This window comes from Phaethon lepturus, unplaced genomic scaffold (genome assembly GCF_000687285.1).
Source record: "Phaethon lepturus isolate BGI_N335 unplaced genomic scaffold, ASM68728v1 scaffold10736, whole genome shotgun sequence".
In the NCBI taxonomy this organism is placed as follows: Eukaryota; Metazoa; Chordata; class Aves; order Phaethontiformes; family Phaethontidae; genus Phaethon; species Phaethon lepturus.
In genome coordinates, this window is record NW_010545586.1 from 46,152 (window position 1) to 70,125 (window position 23,974).

At 42.9% G+C, this 23,974-nt stretch overlaps 1 protein-coding gene across 1 annotated transcript in view; it reads left to right on the forward strand.

The window, feature by feature from the left end:
• Positions 1-23,974, forward strand: part of MICALCL (MICAL C-terminal like) — a 35,868-nt gene that overhangs the window by 6,121 nt on the left and 5,773 nt on the right. The window contains exons 7-12 of the mRNA XM_010289009.1: positions 4,164-4,261; positions 6,382-6,598; positions 6,962-7,744; positions 15,709-15,803; positions 19,661-19,753; positions 21,705-21,798. Of these exons, the coding sequence (XP_010287311.1) occupies positions 4,164-4,261; positions 6,382-6,598; positions 6,962-7,744; positions 15,709-15,803; positions 19,661-19,753; positions 21,705-21,798 (1,380 nt within the window). The remainder of the gene's footprint in view (positions 1-4,163; positions 4,262-6,381; positions 6,599-6,961; positions 7,745-15,708; positions 15,804-19,660; positions 19,754-21,704; positions 21,799-23,974) is intronic.

The following is a 23,974-nucleotide window of genomic DNA, read 5'->3' on the forward strand; positions in this document are numbered from 1 at the left end:
CGCTGGGAGCGGGACCGGCATCGCGGGGAGGCTGCTCAGAAAACTAGCCCCCCGCTTGGCTTTGCCCCCCACCCCCCAGTTTTCGCTTTCTGGCTTTTGCTCCGCTAGCTGACCATGTGTCTTTTTTGTTTCTCTTCAGCGCTACAGAGAGCCAACAGTTTTCACTCCACGGCATTAAATAAGTATCAGAATTGGAGAAGAAAACTCCAAACGAGTGAGTGAAGCCTGAGAAGTGATGTGTCTTCTATTTATATATAGTCTATCCTGTCTCTTAAATGCCTGTTTCTCCCTCTTCCCTTTAAAAGTTTATATTTTTGGAGCGCTGGCTGGGAAAATGAAGATCTAAAAATGCACCAAATATTTCTTTTCCATTTTCTTGTCTTGAAAAGATCAAATTCCCTTTTTGTGTGACTGTTCCCTACATTATTACACCCACTGGCAGGTTGTGTCTGCGCTAATTCTCCAGCCAAGAAAATGCACCCCTACCCCAGAGCCATGTATTCTGTCTCTAGCTCTGCCTGCACTGATTGCTTTTGATTAGGTGCAATGCTGGGTCTAACATTTTGAGTATTACGTATTAGAAATGCTCCTGGAGGCATCTATTTACACCTATCTACAGGTGATTTATCACCTCTTTTTTGGCTGGAAGAAAACAGATGATATTTCTGGGTTACTGAAAGGGAGAGAGTACTAAGAGCCATCCCAGGAGGTGAGCTGGTGAAAATGAGCATTACTAGCAGGTTCACTTGGTTTGGGCTGACAGTCCCTGCCTGTGGGAATCGCACAGGAATGCAGTGATTTCAACAGCAATTGCATCGGTGCTTGATTCACTTCTGAAACACAGTGTGGTCACTCCTCACAGCTGGGCTGCATCTAAGGAGTCCTTCTGGGCTGCAGTCCCAAAACAAGCCAGTCATCCCCAGTCACACCTCTGCTGCTTGTAACAGGGTCGCCTGCCTGCCTCGGCACTGCCTGTCTGCAATTGCACCCTGTGCCTGCCCAGTCTCCACTAAGAACTTGCAGGAACCTGCCAAGATTGATCATACCAGTATAGGAGCTGGGTGAGTTTACCAGCATCCCAAACCCTCTCAAAACTTGGTTAGAAACACAGCTGTATCTGTTGGACTGGGGTGTTGACAGCCTTAAGTATAAAACATGAACATACAGCAGTGGAAAGAAGGGATTTGTGCATGTGACAGTGTGCCACAGTTTCTGGGCATGGAGACAGCGGGTTTTGGGGAATGGTGGTGACAGCCACTCTTTAGCCCTGCCCTCAGCTGCCCTTTGCAGCGAGGGGGATTTCTGCTGCTGCTCAGAGTCCCAGTTGCTTTCAGAGAAGTGAAGGCTCTGCTGCCAACACAAGTAGGATCCCTGTGTGTGTTATGGGACCAGCGTTGAAGCAGAGGCATCTTGGCTTGCTTGGTTTGAATGCACAAACAAGCTTCAAAATTAGTTGCAAGTACCCACTGTGGGATGAATATTTATACCCCTAAAAAGGAGACAAGCTGCTTCTCTCCTTCCTGGCACTGGCCTCTCATCTGTGTCAGATGCTTTCAGGTACATGTGAGCGCTGTCGCTACCACCCCTGTGGTCCCTTGGAGACCTCTGGTGCCACACATCTGGGATAATGCAATAAACCTCAGCAGAGGATGCACGGGGCTATTGCATGATCCTGAGAGGATGCTCCCACCAAGCTCAACTTCAGGAAACCATCACTTGTGATGAGCTGTCCCCAAAGAGGCAGTTGTGGCAGATGGGCTGCGACTGGGGCTGCGGTCCCTGCGATTCACTGCACCTCTGAGGCGCAGGGGACTCGCTGTGGCTGTGAGGCCTCTCTGGAGGTGGGGGGGGAAGGCTGTGCTGTGCCCAGGACAGGGAGGCAGAGCAGGGTGCCCTCCAAGTCTTTTGGCATCTGTGTCAGTCTTGGGGCTGTCTGAGCACTGTACAGCATTTGAGGACTGGCTTATAATCAGGTGTTGGCTTTACCAAAGGCTTGGATTTTAAATCTTGCCTTAATTGATCTTGCTTTTTAAAAGATGAAAAAAAAGAAGATGCTTATTCCAGATTTGAGGGTAAAAAAAGACAGACACTGAGAGAGAAGAGATCAGAAGACATGGGGTTACTCTTAATTTCAACTAATTTTCAGCTTGTTCCCAGCAAATATGCTATTTAATCGTTTGCCAATTAATTTTCCCATCATTTTATTAAAATCTTCGTGTGCCTCCAAAGGGCTCTAGAGGGAGCTAAAAGCCTTTGAGAGGGAAGTGATGCGCTGCATGAATTTGTCTGAACCTCAAGTATGCTGTTAAAACGAGGTGTAAAGCACGTTCAGTGTATACTGGGAACAGAATAAAGGCATTTTGTACTCTCTGGAGGAACACTGTAAGTCTTAGTTTCTATATTTAATCCGCTTAATATTTGGTTACAAGAATTCATATGATCATTAGTCACATGAAAGAAAAATCTGTCTCCTTTTCAGACTTATTTCCCAAAACACATATGTTTCATAAACAGCATGAGATACGCAGCCAAGGAAAGGAAATCAGTGTCATGGCTATATTGACTGAAAGGCTCAGAGCAGGATATTACCTTTCAAAATCTTTAACCTCTGTTGCATGGCCACAGGGAACACCATGCTCTTAATTTATCTTGGTCACTTGGAGTAGCTTTTGGGCCAAGTAGATCATGACAGTGCCCTAGGGAACTTTTTTTTTAAAATCTTGTTTTGAATGTGAAGCTGCAAAAATGGGTTCAGCATCTTAGTGGGAATAAATCCATTATCTCTGTGAAAGACTGCAAGCTGTGGCTTTGTGCAAAGGCATGTTCTGGCATGTGCAGGCACTGTCCTTGTAAGCTAATGCTGTAGTGGGAAGCAGTTCTCCCCATGGGCATGTGCCATTACCCTGCAGACCCCTGGGCTGTGGGGTTTATGCCCTTATCAGTCCTACCGCTGCTGCAGAGGTGGTTTCCCCTTGGTGTGCTGAGCCATGATGTTTGCCTGTGTCAGGAGATGAAGGGCTTTAGTGGACCGGGCTAAACCCCGCCAGCTCACTTATACAGGCAACAGTGGGATTTTTTTATCCTAATTCTGGATTCTCACATTTTCCCATGGATCTGTATTTGCTATATAGAATATAAAGGTCCTTAATGAGCTCCAGCGCAACATTTCCCTCATTTTTAACTGAATGTAGCAAATTGCGTCAAGATTGGGAACGAGCAGGTGAAACACTGAGAGGAAAGGAAAGTTGGCCTCTCTCCCTGGTTTGCCTTTTCTGGAGTCCACGTGCAGGAACTGCCTTCTCTCTCTGGTGTGTTGCTTTTGTTCTTATGCAGCTTTTAGTCCCTACATAGAAGAACCAAAGTTTGCTTTGGGAACCTTTGTGGGTTCCAGAACTAATAATTGGGTTGGGGAGTTAATAATTCAGCTATAAATATACTTGTCATGTTAAAGCTTGACATGGTAATATCTTGGCTCAGGGTACTTTTCTTCTGCCCAAAGATTATTTATTACGTAAAATTCCCACAGGCACAAATACTAGAGAGCTTTCCTGACTCCAAGTGCAAGTTACCTCCCTACTTTTTTTCTTCCAGCAGGTTTAAGTCTGTGTGTGCTAGTTTTGGTTCAAGGCTGTTAGCAATTAGTTACCTTGCTTGATCCTCAGAGAGCCTGCAGGGCGCTGCCCGCTGGCCTGGCTCGGGAGAGACTGCAGGATAGTTTCTGCCCTTAGTGCCTGCAGGTGGTTGCACTTCCCATTTCGTTCCCAGTCTGATGGACAGTCCTCTCAGAAGTCATCCATTTTTTTAATTTCTCAGAAATACCCAAAGCTTCAAAAGTTGCTGGTTGTTTTAACTGCCTCTGCTTTTATGGTCTGGAAGCTGTTTAAAGAGGGCTGGTTTTCCAGAAAGTTTCCTGGAACTCAAAGGCTGCTTCACTACTTCCAGCCAAAAAGTCGAAGCAGTTCAGGTCCACCACTGAAAATGCCAACATGTGTTTGGCACAGCATGCACACACATGTGAGTGAGGCCACAAACTTCATTACTGTAGGTCAGCACTTCAGGTACAACTTGTATCCAGATGACTCTTTCTTCTCTTGTTCTTTAATTGCAAACTTTATTTAGGACAAAACCAATACAAATATGATGGTAAAATCTGTCTTTGGCAGGTTTCCCTCTACTGTCCGGCAAGAAGCCTGGGTTGCACTGGAAGGACAGCTCAGCCAGCTGTCAGAGTGGTCCTGGAGAGGATCACTCACAAACACAGGTACGAAGGAGAATTGTGCAAAGCAAAACTAGTTGTAACCACTGTTGGGGCATGTCTGCTCTCAGCAGGCCATCTGAGCACCCTCTGCTCTTTCAAATAGCTATGGTCCTCACAGCAACCACTAAAGCTGAAGTTATGCCTGTGCTATACATAGGGAAGAGCCTTTGTTCTGATTGATATAACCATTCCCAAATCATGTAGCTAAGTGGCATTTGCTTTCTGTGGGAATCAGACCTCAATCACACTGAGAGTTAGGCACTGACCTGTTGCATCAGCCAACATGTAGGCATCACCACCTTGCCCTTCCCTTAACTGCTACTAGGATTTCCTTTGTGCCACAGTTTCTGCCCAAAGGAGAGGAAACACCCCAAATCTGTCCCCAGTGCTCCTGAGATGGCTCTTGGTCAGCCCATGTGCTTGTAGGGCTGGATGGAGATGAGCCTTCATGTGTGGCATGTTGGGCAAGGCCAGGTGCCAGCAGCGGTGGGGTGAGGGGATCACATTGGGGTGGCTTAAATGCCACTTCCATCACCAGGGGAAAGGCAAGTGCCAGCACTGGCCTTGGAGAGCAAATCTGGGAGTGGAGGTAAGCGGTTGCATAGTGCTGGCCATAGCCAACCTGGAGTAGGGAGACCGGGAGATTTCAGGCCATTACAGCCCTTAGACATAGGTATGCCTCTATCTAATGTTTACCCCTTGCATCCAGTGAGCAGAAGACTACTTCTAATTTGCAACAGACCTTGACTCCACACCTCCCATAGCTCAGGCACATCTTCAGCTTCCGTCAGGACCTAGGATTTCCTTTGTATTTTCTGCCTTTTTTTTTTTCCTAAGGCTAAGGAAGGGTGGGCCTACCCTAAGTGCAACACTGCAGCAGGAGTCATGACCAACCAGGCCGAGCAAAGGGCAGCACGTCCCCTTGATTTGGAGCTGCGTGGAGCAGGGACCAGCCCATGTCCTCTGTGTCCTCACCCTTGGGTTAAACATGATTAAAGTTGCTTGACCTTAGGTCTGTGTTAGAAAAAAAAAAAAGTCTCCCATGTCCACGGTGGTAGTTGAAATCCGGTCCAGGACAATAGGGCCAGGAAGGGAACGTCCCAGGGGAGTAGAACTGCACAATGCTGCTTGGCCATGCTGCATAGGGGGAGAGGTGGCTCCATGCAGCTCCCACTCCCATTCTATAAGCAGTGCTTGGGGGCCTTTTTCTTACTCTGAAGAGAGGATTATTGGTGTTTCTTGTGTTTTTTCTCTGAGATAAAATTAATTTTAGTCCTTAAATACAACTGTGAAACAAGGAATATTCATTATTGCCTTCTGATGCTTCTGGGAAATGAGAAGTCAGACAGATTAATGGTTTCACCCATGTGAATTTGGGAATCTGGCACATAAGTGGAAACAGGAATTAAATCTTCTCACCATCCGCTAGCACACAGTGTTGAGGATAAAATGCCTCCCTTTTCAAGAAGTTAAAAAAACTCTAGGTGTGGTCTGCTGACTAGGTAATGTGTGCATCTATCCTTGTTACTATCTCCAGCAGAAGATTTCAATGTCTAGAGTAATGAATTTAAATCTTCACCAAAGGAAAAATAATCATAAAGGAGACCTAATTGAATTGTTCAAAACTACTGTCTTGCATTTTACAGTCTTTTCTGGGTCACTTCATTCCTACCTGCGCCATGTAAGCATGCAATATTAAAAAGCAGTTGGAGAGGATAGATGATGGACTCTTGTGCTTGCTGGAAACTCTAAGGGGATGCTAAAGGAAATGCACCCAGGAGAACAGAGCAGATCCGCTTTTGTTTATTTTCCTGTAGATAGGACTTTCTAAGGACTATATTAAAAGCAATTCATAAAGATATGACAGATTCTTAGCATGAATAACATTCTTTTTAGACTATTAAAATTTCCAGTAGTACTACATCTCCAGTCCTAGTATAATATTAGCACTTTAGGGAGAAAAGCTTTTCTTCCTATTGCGTTATCATCTACATATGTATGTGTGTATATAAAGAAAATGTTATGTTTATTAGTATTATGTTAAGATTAAAATTGGTAAATATTACATGAAATACAAGATGTACTAAACTGTATTTTTCTACAAAATAATCTTCTTTTCATAGTTGGCTTCTTACAAGAAACCATCAGAAGATACAAGAGGACATTTCAAACCACACAGCCCAGTATTTCAAAGAAAAGAAAAAGCCAGAGAGATGCCTGAAGACATCCATGTCTATGTGCCCCATTGTCCCTTTCAGAGCAGCACCAGAGGTTCTCTATGGATCACTCCTGGGAATGGGACACTGGCTGCTGATTTTTCTGAGCCTGAAGATATAGATGGTGACACTGGGACATGCACAGCCCAGGGCTGGAAGGAAAAAAACCAGAAATATACCTCTGAACCAGAAGGCTTTAACAGGACGACAAAAGTACTGTCATCTCTGGATTTGAAAGAAAAAGGTGACAAAAATAAAAGGCACCCAGAAAAAAAGTTTGAGCAAGAATTAAAGGAGCCAAAAAAGACACTGATGATTTGTACTCAACAGCAACCTTTGTCATATGATTCAAATGGGACGGATTTAGGTGCAACCAGTCTGGGGTATCGAAACAAAGGAGAAATGGGAACTTCAAAGGAGAAGGATGCTGACTGGAGAAAAGATGTATTCAAACTATCTGGTTGTTCTGTGCCTCTCTTAATTGCAGATGATGCTCCACCAGCTTTGTCAGTTAACGCAAAAGGTGCTCTGAGGAGTCCAGATGCAGTTGCCAGGGAGCACACAGCTGGCCAGCCAAAATCACCACTGAGGCTCATAGCCAATGTGATCAAGAGGTCCATTTTGGAGCCTCTAACCTCATCTCCAGAAGGACTAAAGCAGGATTCTGACAGCAAAGCCAAAGCTTCTTCAGAACAAGCTTTCTTCAGCTTCCCCAGTATTCCTAGCTATTCCCTAAGCCAAAGGAACAGTAACAATAACAGAGCAAATAACACTCAGCCACAGGAACTTAAAGGAAGGGAGTGGGCAGGAGAGTATTTAGGAAATGGGAGCCCTCCCGCAAATCATTCTCATTTTTCTGTTGACTCTGAAAAGAGATCTCTAAGGGATTACAGTGAGGAAGTATCCTTCCCAGTCTACAGTCCTCACACCAGGCCTTCCAAGATGACCAGTATACCTCAGAAATCATCTTGCACTAGGATGGAGGATGTCCCAGGACTCCTAGAAAAGTTTACGTTTAAAGAGACTTCTCCAGGGACTCCCACGGATGACACATTTGTCTGTAATGAAAAGTACCTCCTTCTTTCATCTCCAGAGCCCAAGAAAACTTCCAAGGACAATCTGGGTGACTCTGCACAGAAGGCCAATCTTGGGTTGCTCTTTGATAGACCAAGAAGTAAAGTTCGTGACAGAGAAGGGAATTTCTTTGTGTCATCTCTGCCTTCTGTGAAGGACCGTTCTCCAGAAGACAGGCTACGTTATCCTTCCACAGGTGAAATGATGAGTGGAATTATTTATTTCTAGTAATAGTACTTAACATTTAAAAGACCTCTGTGTGATTGTGAAATACGTATCTGTTGTATGTTATGTTTAATTTATAGTAACTTTCTACATAGAAATACTTAATAAATATATTTTTTTTTCGTTAAGGTTTAGGAGTTGCTTCTGGTTTAAAGGAGCAGAGTGGATTTGGGTTCAGTGAGCTGTGCTCTGTGTGCAAGTTTAGTCTGCTGCTCGCTGCTGTTCAAATGTGTTTGGGACAGGAAAATGTACTCTCAGAGGTGGAAGGAGTAGTAAGGCAGAGTGGGATCCTGTGAAGAGTGGCTGCTGCTGTGACATTGTGTTGTAGAAGGGAGAGTACAGCGGGAAATCCAAAGGATGAGCACCGAAAACTCCAGTGTAGAATACACTTGCTACCCTTTCCATGAGGAGCTCGGAGACTGAAGCAATACGGTTGCAACAGCAAGAAGCTTTGCTTTGTGTATCTGCTTTCTCAGCAGGTGTCTCTTCGGCTCTGACTGCTGCTGTAGTGACCTAACTGTAGACATAATTTTGGGGCTTTGCAGTGTCATTAATATCCCCTTGTTCTTTTACCTGAGAGGAGATAGCACCTTATTGACCTACTCTGACCTATTTGTGAGTCTATTTGGGTAGTGATTAAAAGGCATCAATTTTCATGTTTGCTTGCAAGAACAAGATTAGTATTAAAATTGCAGACGAGTCTAAGAAATATTGATGTCAGACAAAGAAAAATCTGAGTCTTTCTGAGCCTATGCTCAGATTAATTAAGTGCAGCGCAGTTTCAGGTATGAAATATGATGTATGAGAGCTGTGCCTACCTCTTTCTCTATGATCCATCTTTCCACCATCCCACTGCAGAAAGTCACAGTTATTTAACTAAATAACCTATTGAATTTTATTGACAAAACTGTTTGTTTCTTACGTTATTAATTTGCAACCCAGACTGTAACCCCAAAATTGCTGCTGTACTGCAGCATTAAAATAACAGTATGTATGTAAAAGGTGAAGTCACTGAAGTGTTCCCAGTGAGCTGCCAGATCCTTTTTGCATACTTTCTGTTTCAGAAGTACTGCATACTGTGAGGAAGATATACAGTATATAAGAGACTTGATCTAAAGCTTATGAAAATCAAAAGAGTTGATCTAAAGCTTATGAAAATCAAAAGAGTAACTCCTGCTCTCCCTCCTGAACTTTTAGACAAAGGATGCTCCAAGAATTTGATCCAACAACTCACAAAGCCAGGCATCCCCATTGAGCCAGAGGATGCACTGAAGCCACAGAGAGTTGCTAGTGTTCACACCTGTCATGCTGTGGTCTCAAACAGGAGGCCTTTTCTAAGTCTATACCTAGTTATCACCCATCAATTAAGCCAAGCTGACTTGCTCTTAACTAGATGTATCACAATAATATGTTGAGTTCCACCTAAAACAGGAAAAGTTGTTCTTAGGTTTGAATACTACTATACTTTAAACCAGAATGTTTTTCAAAATATTTAATGTGTTGCATTCCTCTGCTGTGCAAGCCAAAAGAGGAATTATTAAATTATTATAACTATTGAATATAAGCATTGCAAAGTCTGTTCAGAAGAGAAAATTGCAGCTTTGATCTAGCGATTTGCCCAGTAATCTGTAGTCTTCAATGTTTCAACATTGCAGCTCCGTGAACTTTTTCAAACATTCATATTTGAGTAAATCAAACTGGTAAAGAGCCAAGTCCTGCTTGGCTCTCTAAAATGGCATTTCTGTCTCATATTGGCACTTGTCCGAGGCCTAGGCTTGGCAAACTTAAGCCATGAACTGATGATGAGCTTTAGCCACATTACATGTCGTCATTTTTCTCTCCTGAAGTTTACCATGAATTTCAGAAAATTTCTTTAAAGAAAAAAAAAATACTTCCAGCACCTTGCAGAAACCAATTTAATGAGGCTCTTTCTCATATTCCTCTTGGCTTTTTTCCTTAGGTCTTTTATATCCTATTTGAGGCCAAACAGACTTGTTCTGTACAAGTATGGTTGGTCTTACACTATGCTGGTGGTTTCTCTCTCAATGGGCTGTTGGCTTGTGGACCCAAAGAATGAGCTGGGTGATAAAAGTCCAAGGGCTTGAGAGGAGACTGGGCAAGCCCATTGAAGAGAAATCCATGGAGGATTAACTGAATGCTTAGAAACCACATCCAATTTAAAATGCTCCTGGACTGAAAAATGACTGGAGGCTGGGCAAGTGTTAAGGTGATATAACATTTGTTTAGATATCCACTGCTGGAGACAGACTGGAAGAACCTTCAGTCTCACCCTACACATCTACTTCTATGTTACGTTGCTCATCTTAAATTATCATAGTTACTTCATGTACAAACACATGTCCAGATGTCTTTCCTATGCTGATGACTTATGCATTTCAGACCCAGGTGTCTGTCCAAACTAAAACTATATTCTGTCTTTCTGTCATCTCCTGCCAAGTGTTCAGCCACCAGCTGAAGCTCAGCATGAGGAAGCAGAGATCTTAATTACTCAGCAGCAGATTGCCTGTCACTCAAACTTATGCCTGCAGTTACACCTTCCATATGGGTCATTCTAATTTCCAATATTTCCTGGTCTAAAGGCTTTTTGTCTAAGACTTTCTGTTTTGTAAGAGCTGTTCCTCAGAGCCACTTGGAAATTTTGGGCTGTGCAGAGATCCAGCTGTGTGGGACCTTGACAAATCTTACTGAAGTAATGGGGGATCATGCACTGATTTCAGTGAGAGATTGTTTTCAAAAAAATAAAACTCTAAGTTTTCCTGTAGAATATACAAATGTCCCCAAATAGTCACACTTTTTTCCTAGGTGCAGTTCCAGATTTTTTTATTTGCTCCACAACATTTTTGAAGCTTTTTGTCCTTCGATTCCTATTTTGTGTTCCAACCTGCAGTCAAAAAAAAGCCCCAAACCTTGATCAATAAAATTGATCAATCAGGTGGTTAATTGTTCTCTCCTAAGCCTACTTGCCATTTTGAAATTCAAACAAATTCTAAACTAACATTCAAAGTGCCATGCTAGTTATAGATACTAAAAATCATTAATACCACAGAAAAACAACAGTATAAAGAGAGCTAAGCCAGGTTTTATGAGAGAGTTGCAGTCATTGGAGTGTAATGAGGTGCAGTAGTGGAGCCAGGGTTTATGTTACTTCTCACTTAAACAGACCTTCTGAAGACCAGCCCACAAAGGTGCTTGGTTATTGGCAGATGTTTGGGACTCAGGAGCTGCTTCTTGGTAGTGATGGAGATGTGGGAGGAATATTTCTGTCCCTGACAGAGTAGGAATCATGTGATAACATCCTTAGAATTGTCCCTTAGATTAGATGAAACTTGTTATAACTCCGTTTGTGACTGTGTTGTTTACATGGCTCACTTCATTAAATAGAGCTACCCATTCAGCTGATGAATTAGACCTGCTATGAAGTCACTTTGCTGTTTTTGTTCAGTTTCCGATTGAAAAGGGATTACTTGCAAATATTTTGGGTTCATACATTGTTCCCATTAGTGCATCTTTGTGCCACTGTAAGTCTGTGTGTTGGCAATATTCCTGCCAGCTACAGCACTTATCTCAGCAATTTCATATTTTAGAAGGGGAACTGAGGCACTACAAGATTAAATTACGTGCCACATGGGAAATCTGTGGAGAAGCAAAGATGTGAAGCCAAACGGCCAAGCCCACTCCAGATTTCTACTGGCCTTTCTTTTCATCTCCCACCTCATGCCAGTTCCCATCTGGTTTGGGACACCAGTGCCCCAAGAGATATGTATAGCTTTGCCTCTCTCTTTTGTAAAACAATGAAGTACTTAAAATGGTCATGATTAACGCCAATGACCTTATAAAAATATGCAATTTTGGACCCTTACAGAGGAGGCCAACAGATTAATGTAATATTATGTTATAAAAATTCTGTTATAAAAATAGTTCCTGCTCCAAGACTTTCTGTGTATTTAGACTACAGTCATTAATGTGACACAAAAACACTCCAGGAAAAGGAGGTGAGCTGTGACACATGGAGTGACAGCAGTGGTGGTTTTCCCTATGAATTTCCAGGACAATCAGCTGTGCTTCCCTGTCTACCAGAAGCTATCACCTTTTTAACCTTTTCATATGACACCTCCCTCTTTGTTCAAAGGATCTCAAGTTTCCTAGGAAAACCAGTACCCTAGATTTCTGTGTTGAGGGAGGGGTTCTCAAAAGCACTGGACTTTGGTCCTGTTGATCTCTCTGAATACAGCAGCGGTTTACCGCTGATGGCATTCAGTGGAACCGTGCTTAGGCCAAAGCGAAGTGTCTTTGAGATTCACCCTTGGATTACCAAGGTGCAAGGAACTGGCCATAGGAAGGAATTTTAATTTCACAGGTGTAATTTTTCTCATCTTGTGACATACATACATGAGGATACCAAGTCCCAATATCAAGAACTGGAGGTTTCCTCCAACTTTGTACTTTGAAGTGTATTCTGTGGCACTGTCAGATTCAATAAAAATTAATAATAAGTAATACTCAGTTTCCTGTAAATTCACAGCTGTAAATCAGGTATGCTGGAAAGGTCTCTTGACCAAACTCTAGTAGTGATGGTGAAGTAGAAATCAATAATAGATTAATAAAGATTTCAGAAATATTTGTTCCTTTCCCCTTTATAATTAAGAACTAAAACCATGGCTGACCATTCCTAGTGATCCAAAGTCACATTAGCTGGGGAGGAAAAGCTCTGGTATAACATCTGTTAGTTTGGAAGTTAGGGAAATGCTAGAGTACTTAAGAAATAAGTAACAAATAACTCCCATTTTGAAGGAATGAGATGGCAGGAAAGTGAAAGCCCAAGTCTAGAAGAGTTCAGTTAATATTTGGAAAAAAACATATGGTTTTGCGATCTTTTCTGTCACTATCAACCTTTAAGACTTGACATATTTGGAGCAGACAAATTATTATCTAACTTTACTATTAAAGTTCTAAGTTTTGGATTTAAATGACCCAGTAAGTGTAAAAGTCCCCAAGTTGAACACTTTTATGTGTGAACTCCTTGTCCAAATCCTCACAGCTGGCAGCTAAATTCTGCCTATCCCAACCCTTCGGAGATAGGAAAGATTAATGCTCAGTCATCTATAGTAGAACATATAAATGCTGTAATAGAGAAGAGTGGTTGTGTGTGGTGTTTTGTTTGTTTTTTTTTTCCAAAAATAGAATAAACTTGTGGTCTTTTTCTCCAGCTCTGCATAAAACAAGTTCATTCTGTGAGGTAATTTCTTACTGTGCTCATTTCAGTCATCTTGAAGTTGAAATTTGCAGCTGGGGTACATTTTAAAGCATATTTCTGATCTCTCCCACAAGGAAATAGCCAAAGAATAATAGTTGAGTAGAGCACTGAATGGCTGCCCTTTTAATGTTGAAAGAAAGGCACTGTCCCGCTGTTTCTATATCCCTGAAATGTGGCAGGACCACACATCTGGGAGCCTAAAAACCCTTTATTCTCATCCCAATTCTGTCACACTCCGCTGTGTGTTTCCAAGCACCTCCTTGGAGTAGCCCATGCTTCTATTATCCACATTATATTAGCGGAGAACATCCATACTATGAAATGTATATGCAATAAATGTGACAGAGACCATAACTGTCAATGTGCACAGGTAGATCCATCAGATGCCTCATCGCTGAGTGGTTTCTTGTGGTCCTTTGCCCTATAGGCTTCTTGAGTGGAGACAATGAAGGACATTGCTGATCACAGTTGGATGGTTGTTATCTCACAGAGCTTTGGGTACCGCATCTCTTGAAAGGCTGAGCTGGTTCAGAGCCACCTAAATGGCTTTTCTCTGCAGAGCAAGGTGCAAATACCTGGCGCTCCATAGCAGATAGGCACTGTGGATGTTATGAATCTATTCTGTGCACAGACATTGGCTTCCTAGTGCTCATGAGATGGCCCTTGGGGAAGTCCTTGACCCTCTCTCTGTCCTAGTAAAGGCAAACAGTGCCGGAGTCATGCCCACGAGGAGGAGGCAGGTGCCCTTGTGTTATGGCAGGCTGCTTTTCCTCTAAACCTTGTAACACTTTTTAAATTATTGATATCGCTCAAGGAGGAGGACGTGGGGAAGCAGTCACTTATTCCCACAGCTGAGAGAAGAAAGGGAGCGTGTAATTGCTTGTGTTTAGAGCCCTGTCGGGCTGTAAGGTTTGTGGCTTGCGTATTATGGAATTCGGTATCGCCAGTGGTGTGACCGCAGGGTAGTTACTTTTAGTTGCACAGGGAAAAGCAAGTTAGGTGAGCTTACTCCTCAAAAGAAGTAGTGACTGTGATAACCCCCATTCCCTCTTCCATCTTGCACACTGGGCAAGGCTTTATGGCTGACTGTCCCTGCCGGAGCAAAGATGGGGTGCAGCTGGATTTATGCTCTTGCCCACAGAGCGTGGGGCACCAGTGTGACCCCAGCAATCGTGAGCCATCAGGGAGTCCCCAGCAGGTCAGCAAGCAGAAGCTGCGTCCCTCCTCCGAGTGCTGGGAGATGGGGAGGTGTGGGGTGGCAGCCTGGGCAATTCTGGGGCAGGGGAATCACCTGGGGGGCTGCAGACCCACCTGGAGGGCTATTGCACCTCCCTGCTTGTGCTTGCAGGCATCTGCTGCCCAGGAACTTGTCCTGCAAAAAGGAGGGCAGGACCCAAGTCTGAGCTTGCAGCTTCATTGAACACAAGGACTGAGTGCTTCTAAAATTGAGACCACTGACAAAAATCAGAATTTCTGCCTCAAATTACTTGGATTTGCTTTCATTGCTTTACCACCTAGGGTGAACGTGTTTCATGGATCCTGATTTCAAATTAGAGCTTGAGACAGAAGTCCTACTTCAGGACTGGGATCCAGGACAAGGCAAAGAGGAAACATTTACACTGGGAGAATGGGAAGTAATTTTAGTCTGACTACAACTTGCGCATAGAAAGCCAACTGTTACCTCTCACATACAAAGAAAAATGGCACTGTTAGCTTTAAATAATGTACATTTCCAAGATGTTGCCCAGCTGTTAATCATTAACCCTGTAGCAGGTTGAAGCGTAGAGACAGATGTTCCAAAAGCAGTTTTATTTTCTGAAATAAAGAGAATGAAGCTATGAATTAGACAAATTAAGAAGAAATTCAAATATTTACACCCAGTTGAAACAAGATGCTGGAAAAACAGGCATGATAAAATTGCTGCAATTAAATGTAATTTAATTTATAATTCTGAAAGCATGCTTCTTCCAAAGGCAGCCTTTGAGTTTTCCTTATGGAGTGCATTGTTGTGATGTATGGATTTTCCTGACTTATTATGGCATTTTAATCAACAGTTCAATGATGTGATAATATTCCTAAAGCAGAAAAATAAGTGACGTTTGTTTAGACATAATTAATGAAATATTTATGTTGCATGAGGCTGTGTGATAAAGCCTTGTTCTCTTAGTCCATTTGCTTCTGATTACATTTGTGATTTTTTTATATGACCAGACATTCTGACGCCAACTATTTTACACTGAGCAGATGTCATGTAGTAAAAATGGGTGCCAGATGCTACAAGCCACATAAGGGTAATTTGTTTAAGAGCTGGCTCAGACTTTTTGCATTCAATTACACTGTATAGTGAGCCTTATACAATCATTTGGGTAATATGGCTAACTTCAGATATACATTTTAATGAATGTTGAGTGCATTCAGAACAGCATGCTACGTGCAGGGTGCTCAAGGAATTAATTTATTTGTACGTAATACCTGAAAAAAATCAAATATACCCAGGCAGAGTTTTTGACAGGGATCAAAAATGTAATTAATGCTGACAGCCAAATTTCCAAATTGCTCTAGGTGCTGCTGATTAGAACTCATGGCAGGTGCAAAATGTCTATGTAAGTTAAAGAACAGTATTTTTTTGCTTCACTGACTATTTTGTTCCTGCATTTTAGGATGTGAACACCTACCTGTCAGAAAACAAGCTTCTGAGTATTCTACTTCTTCCTCCGATGATGAATTTGAATCCAAACCTTCATTAACACACAAGGTAACCTTGACTTGTAAACAGAAAGTTATTTCTTCAGTTGGACTGTATTTAAGATTTATCATATGATTTTGATCTATAACACTGCAATTTCTCAATGGGGGGATGGGAATGTTTTATCAGTGGAGGTTATGGGTCATGGAGAGAAAAATACGTTAAAACTCTTTAAGACAGATGAAAATAAAAATTTCTGTTTCCTCTTTGGATCTTTAATTCCCCCAGGTTACACCAACATTGGCAGAGAAGGTCTTAATTTGACAAGCAGACATGTTTCACTGAAACCACTTTGAAGCTGCATTCATAAGTGGCCTTAATATGTAGCCCAACAAGCAAACTATCGAAAAAATTAAACCAAACAGATGCAGATTTCCCTTGGGGAAATACAATTTCATTTGAGAGGCGCTACAGGCAGACTGTATGGGAAAAGCTGTGTTTATCCTAATCAGCATGACCGCGTGAGCCACAAAGTCGCACCCAGACCCTATACCCCAAAAGGGCCGGCTGCACACCAGGGTCTCCGAGCCCTGACTCGGTTCCTGTGGCTGGCAGGAGTGGTGGGGTTAAAGCACCAGTGAACTCTTGACACCCTGCCCTGATTTGAAGAAACAGAGCTTTTATTGCCTGCATAGCTCATCAGAAATGTGTTTACCTCTTTCCTGTGGAGCGAATATCAGTAAAGTGGAATGAATAGTATGAAGCGGCCTTTCGATTTGTTGCCTTTGCGGGGGGGTAGAAAGGAAAGCAAAACAAGAGGCTACCCAGTACACTGAAAAAATAGTCTAGCTGAAAGCTAAGTGGGGCACTGAATGGAAACCCAGTTGCACAGCTCCAGAGGCAGAAGCACAGCAATGTGTGGTGGCATGGTGCTGACAACACCAAGGTCGCAGGTCACTGTAAGAGAAGATCAGGTTCGAGACCACCTGAGGAACCTGAACATGCACAAGTCTATGACACCCAATAAGATGCACCCCAGAGTCCTACGGGAATTGGCTGATGTAGTTGCCAAGCCATGCTCCATGGTATTTGAAAAGTACTCGTAACCAGGTGAAGTCCCTGGAGGCTGTAAAAAGGGAAACATTGTGCCCATTTTTAATAAAGATAGCAAGGAGGACCCTGGGAACTACCCACCCAATAAGATGCACCCCAGAGTCCTACGGGAATTGGCTGATGTAGTTGCCAAGCCATGCTCCATGGTATTTGAAAAGTACTCGTAACCAGGTGAAGTCCCTGGAGGCTGTAAAAAGGGAAACATTGTGCCCATTTTTAATAAAGATAGCAAGGAGGACCCTGGGAACTACCGACCCGTCAGCCTCACCTCTGTGCCTGGGCAGATCATAGAACAGATCCTCCTAGAAGCTATGCTAAGGCACGTGGAGGACAAGGAGGTGATTAGAAACAGCCAGCATGGCTTCACCAAGGACAAGTCCTGCCTGACCAACCTAGTGGCATTCTACGATGGAGTGACCACATCAGTGGACAAGGGAAGAGCTACCGGTGTCATCTATCTTGATTTCTGTAATGCCTTTGACATGGTCCCCCACAACATCCTTCTCTCTAAATTGGAGAGAGATGGATTTGATGGGTGGACTGTTCAGTGGATGAGGAATTGGCTGAATGGTCACACCCAGAGGGCAGTGGTCAATGGCTCAATGTCCAGATGGAGATCAGTGATGAGCGGTGTCCCTCAGAGGCCCGTATTGGGACTCTTAATATCTTCATCAATGATATAGGCAGTGAGATTGAGTGCACCCTCAGCAAGTTTGCAGATGACACCAAGCTAGGTGGTGCCATTGACACACCTGAGAGACACGATGCCATCCAGAGGGACCTGGACAAGCTCGAGGAATGGGTCTATGTGAATCTCATGAGGTTCAATGAGCACAAGTGCAGGGTCCTGCACCTAGGTTGGGGCAACCCCCAGTATCAATACAGGCTGGGAGATGAAGGGATTGAGAGCAGCCCTGCCAAGAAGGACTTGAGGGTACTCGTGGATGAAAAGCTGGACATAAGCCAGCAATGTGTGCTTGCAGCCGAGAAGGCCAACCATAACTTGGGCTGCATTAAAAGAAGCATGGCCAGCAGGTCAAGGGAGGGGATTCTTCCCCTCTACTCTGCTCTGGTGGGACCCCACCTGCAGTACTGTGTCCACCTCTGGAGCCCTCAGAACAGGAAAGACATGGACCTGTTGGAGCGGGTCCAGAGGAAGACCACAAAACTGATCAGAGGGATGGAACACCTCTCCTATAAGGACAGGCTGAGGGAGTTGGGGTTGTTCAGCCTGGAGAAGAGAAGGCTCCAGGGAGACCTTATTGCAGCCTTCCAGTACTTAAAGGGGGCTTATAAGAAAGATGGGGACAGACTTCTTAGCAGGGCCTGTTGTGATAGGATGAGGGTAATGTTTTTAAACTAAAAGAGGGCAGATTTCGACTAGATATATGGAAAAAAATTTTCACCATGAGGGTGGTGAGGCACTGGCACAGGTTGCCCAGACAGGTGGTAGATGCCCCATCCCTGGAAACATTCCAGGTCAGGTTGGATGGGGCTCTGAGCAACCTGCTGTAATTGAAGATGTCCCTGCTCATGGCAGGGGGGTTGAACTAGATGACCTTAAAAGGTTCCTTTCAACCCAAAAATGCTATGATTCTATGTTTCTATTTCCTGCTAGTGGCTCTATGTCAGGATGCACTGAGGTGTCAGAATTCCTCATTCATCTTTCCTGCTACAGGAAAGACAATCTATAGTAAGATAATGTTATGGTGAATTAAAAAAAGTTTAACCAAAATAGAGAAAAGAAGGGAGACATGGGAGAAAACTGAATAGGAGCAACTCCCAACAGTTCAGGCAGGCGCAGGGACAGGCAGGACCAGGCAGCTGCCAGAAATGGGGTGAATGAGCAGCTGTCACACACGGGTGTTAGCAGTGACTCAGTTCTGATGCACCTTCCCCGTTCAGCTTGTTTCTCTCGGCTGCCTCCTAGCCCCTCTTTTCGTGCCAGCTCTGGCTGCTATTTTACCAGCACCACCATTTTTCTCTGGCAAAACTTGGTGGGAAAATTTTTAGTGGCTTCCTGGTTTGTTAGTTTTTTAGTCATCTTGTCTACGGTGCTCATATATTCTGTCTCCTCCAAAATGGGAAAACCACAGCCTTGAAGCGCTTCCAGATAGCTTGGGTCAAGGGCAAGATGGAGCAAGCACAGGCAATTCCCTCGGCCAGCCCTGCAGCACATGCTGCCCGCTTTCCCAGCGGCAGCAGCAACAGATGCCCCAGGGAAAGGCAAAAAACCTCTGCAACGCAGTGCAGAAATGGCATTGGGGAAGGTTTCAAAAGGCTTCAGGTAGTGTCCTGTGATGGCTGTTTCTTTCCGATCTGTCCCTCTTACCATGTTAGAAGCCATGCAAAGTGAATTTTACTACTTAGCAGCTGAAGCAATAGAAATGGGTTGAGTATCCTTAAACTGATGCTTCCCACCACCTGTGCCTGGCTTCTTCCCTGATCAGGGTGATGTCTGCAGAAGCCATGTAGAGTGGAATGTTGCATGTAGTCAACTTTGCAATTCAGGCATTTTTTATTGATACACACAGTTCATGCTCACTTAGGGTTGTAATAAGAGCTTGTAATGATTTAAAGTCAATATAGACAAATGCATGAAAATACTCCTACAAGAATATTTTTATTTCGGTTAGGTTGCCCCAAGCACCCTGTAGTAGCTCACCTCACCTTGAGCAGGGGAGTCAAGTTAGATGATCTCCAGAGGTCTCTTCCAACCTCAACAGTTCTGTGATTCTGAATAAGGTTTGAGAAAACCTGTAATGGCATACTTATGCTTTAATTGCCTTTTTTCCCTTCTCCCTCTTCTGTAGGCAAAACGGACTCTCAGAAGGAGAAGAAAGCTGGAGAAGGAGACAAAGCAATTGATTAAACAAGAGGAGCTGAAGAGGCTTCACAAAGCACAGGTGAAAATGTAGTTCGCAAATGTCCTGTTTGTCTCCAAAGAGTGACTAGTAAGGATGAGGGGTACCCAGTGTGGGCTCTGCACCTCCCCTCACTCCTCGCTGTGGCTCACTGCCTTCTGTGTGAAAATCCCCCCAAACCGTCAGGAGCAGGAAGATGTATGTAGCAGGGCCTTGCATCTCTCTATGTGATAAATCCACATGTGCCTCAGATCATCATCATAATTTTGTAACTGTGTATGAAGAACAAGAGGGAATAGTGACTGGCAATAAAAGAAGAATACATTGAAGAGGGTAAAAGGTAGAAAGTGGAAATAATATCAGCCCCAGAGAATGTAAGAAACTCAGCTACTACCCCTATGTATGGTGGGTACAAAAATACAGTGATGGGTTTTGTTCTCTCTCTGCCGTAACAGTGAAAGTCAACTGTTTTCTTTCTTAATTATGCAAAGTCACTTCACTTTATACAGGCCCTGCTCTTCGGAAAATGCTGGAAAAGCTCTGAACTCTGCTAATGTTTTATTATTTCCAATTCTAGTTCAAACATTTGGGAATGCACTTCTGCATGACTTGATCTCAGACTGTGTTCCCTCTGGTGTCAGAATTTTCAGGTTTATCTGTTTCACTTACCACACATACATATCTATATGCATATATATATATATGCACACAAAACTTAATGGCTTAGGTGGCCATTAGCACTTTTTGTGTGTGTCTGTACTGTAGCATAGGGCAGAGAAACCTGAGCTAGATTTAATCTCATTAATTCAGGTTGTAATGGTAATCAAGATATGGTAGTGGGGAGAGCAGGCTTTTTGGAGGCAGAGTTGTCCATCGTCTTCTCTTTTATTACTATAGCAGGTGGATAGTTTTGGACGGAGTTTCCACTTGCTGTTTCTGAACCAATATTAAATTAAAAAAGAAAACTAATACGTTGTTTTTCAGATGTGAATCTGAAATCTCTGTTTTTGTAGACATTGCTGCTTTTGCAAAATATATTACTGAAAGGGAGAGAAATTTTGTGTTTGAACCAGACTGGATTTTAGAAAATGCTAATATCTAGCCATTACTATAAAATCCGTGACAGAATAAAACTGATGGGAAAGAAAAATAGTATCTTATTTAATCCAAAGTAAGAACAACTATGTTATAGATTTGTCTGAGAATTGTAAATTATCTCAAGGTAAAATTAGATGCATACACACCTTCTCTTATTTTACTGCTTTCTAGAAATAATCAGTTCCAAACTTTTTGAACCATCCTTTGTGTTTGTTAGGCTGTTGCTGAGGTCTTGGCTTGGTATTCCCTAACACAGCCTGAAATGGGAGCTGCTGAGCATCTCTCTTTGACAATTCAACCTTTTAAGGTGTTTCATGCCTATCACCCACATGACACCTCTGAAAATCTTATTTAGCAGGGGATGGACCAGTGAACGTAGAAGTCCTTCCTGAAGTGCCACTGAATTATCACTTCTTAGCTATTCAACCCTTTCCTCCCTGTGTCAAAAACTTGTGAAATACAAACGCAAAACAAACAACAAAACACCATGGACAACAAAATAGCTAGCAAAGCTTTCTAGCTGTAAACCTTCACTATTCATATAAGCTTTATTCGTGTAGCATCTCAGAATATGTGCCTCTGAATGAAAAGTCAATACCTTAACATATACCTTGTGAGACACAGAAATATTACGTTCTCTGTCTTGCAAAGGGAGAGCTAGAGTTCAGAAAAAATTAGGTTCTTCTAGCACCTACAGTACTTGCCCACATAAAAATGTGGACAGATACCTAGCGGAATTATTAAATTGCTTAGGCGCCTAATATGCTCAATGAGTTTGCAAATCCCACGACTCCTCTGAGACCTTTTCAAGCTGTTTCTCTAACCACTGAGACCATCTTTTGTCTCTGAATTTTTAAACTATGTTTGTAGCTTTTATATCATTACAATTTTGCAGGCAATCCAGCGCCAACTAGAAGAATTGGAAGAAAGACAAAGAGCTCTGGAGATTTTTGGTGTCAAACTGGAGAGAGAACTAAGGGGAGAATCAGGTAAATGAAGCAGTGGTTGGTTGGTTGGTTGGTGGTGGTTTTTTAACCTTTCTCAAAGCACAGGGTTTTTAATGATTGTCATAGAAATAGAGTTCAGTGCAAAATCTGAAATGAAAGAGTAACTGGAAGGACAAAAATAATTGTTTACCCTTTTCCTCAAACTCCATTAGTTCAAGCACCTTTACACTGAATGCTATAAATTTCTGTTTGCTATCGCAGATGTAGAATTATTTGTCTTGCTATTGAACCTGAATCTCCATTTTTTCCCCCCATTTTTTAAAATCCCATCCAAGCTTAATTTCATCTCCTGGAGAAAACCAGTGAGGTTTCCAGGAGCTGTATCTCAGTTACCAAGCCAGCAGCAGCCCGTGCCTAGTAACAGAGTCCTTAATGACTTCTCCAGGAGTGTGAAATGCCATTAATACGATTAGAGCCGGTGGCCATGCTATAGCAACAGTAGCATACAGGCACCCCGACCTGAACTGCAGGGCCTTTTCCCCCATGGGTAGAAGATAACAGGGACGTGATCCTGGCTCCGGTTGGAGGCAAGGCTGTAACTCACCTGAACAACAGCCCCAAGCTTGCAGGACTGCGGTGTCCTCCCGCCAGCCCAGCCTTACCAATGCTCCCCAGCGCTCATGGGGTGGGAATGGAACATCTAGGGGCTCCTGCTAGGCTCAAAATGGGGACAAGAGTGTGAACGATGCATGCAAGGGACTTCAGAGGGGGCTGTGGTTCTGTGCTGAAAGGATTCTGGAGAGCCGACAGCCCGATTGCAAACGTGTCTTTATTTACCTCTGTTTTAGAAAGCTGAGCCTCGTGCTTTCATGACAGGCAGTTGCACAACGCTGAAAACCTAGATATATTTTGGCATCTGATCTTGATGCCTTAGCTAGGCAAGCCAGCACAATCTCTACATGCCGGCTTTTTTAACGCTGTATTTCTTAGAAGTTATTGCCTCTATTCTAACACTGAACTAATCAGTTCAGCAAGAAAGCATTTGTCCAACCTTTTATATTTATTAACTAATTTCCTATAATTGATAGTGCCAACCTGTTTCAAATGTTATTTAAAAGGCTAGCATCTTTTTTTTTTCTTAAATGAAAAAAATGAAAACATAGCCATTTATCAAATGGCACCCACCTTACTGCCTGTGAGAAAGTCTGCTAAAAGACTTTGAGGGTTTGGAGCGTTACCTTGTTTCTTTACTGCTGATTTGTATAAGGGTGGATGTTTTTTTGAAATATCAAAAATATAGAGGGGTAAGAGGTTTCTAGCTCTTGGGATAGACATGGAATACCAGGATAAATGGCCTAGAGCCACCTCTTGTTTTTGCTGTTTTGACAATCGCATTTCCTAAGGAAGGCTGTCTGCCAAGAGATTGATGCTTCTCATTCTCTCCCCATCCTTAGTAATTGGATTGCCCTCATTAAGGTGAAAGTACTATTTTTTCTCCCTGTTGGTTGTTTGCGTGTAGGTGGCCAGTTACAAATAGGGCAGATACTGAAACGTAGGATGTTACTGTCTCACAGTACCTCTTCTGGTGCAAAAGCATGAAGCCGTAACTTTTCCAAACAAAACGTAAGTGCTTTGTTGCTTGTAATGATTCAGGAATCGGTGAGTTTTGTATTCTGTTCAACCTTCTTAAAAATAATGACCATTATTGTTTAATGAATGACCAGTACTTATTAGGTTAAGTTGTATTTAAGCAGGTCTGCGCTTTATGCGATTCAAGTGATTTAATAGGTATTATTAAGGTAATTAGAAAACGATCACAGTTCAGCAATAATATCGAGCTGCAAAGGTTGTGAATAACCAAATTTAGAGACAGGCCTGCAAACACTAGTCTTCAGTGACATTTACGCAACTCTCCTCTAATAATTCTGTAAGCCTGGGATGAATGGCCCCTTTGTTAGGGGGAGTTATTCATTACCTCCTCAACTGAATTAGAAGAGAACATGCGTGGGTGTGAAACAACTGCCATGAAGACTGATGAGCAAAACGAGGCTTTGATGATCTTATAATTGTAGTGACAACAATTCATGCATTAAAAAAAAAAAGAAATAATATCAGTCCTATGAATAATTTTTCATGCCCGTTATTCCCTTTATTCTAATTCGAAATACCAAAAAATAAATCATTGATGTACCGCCACTTTGTTTTCCACTGACATTTG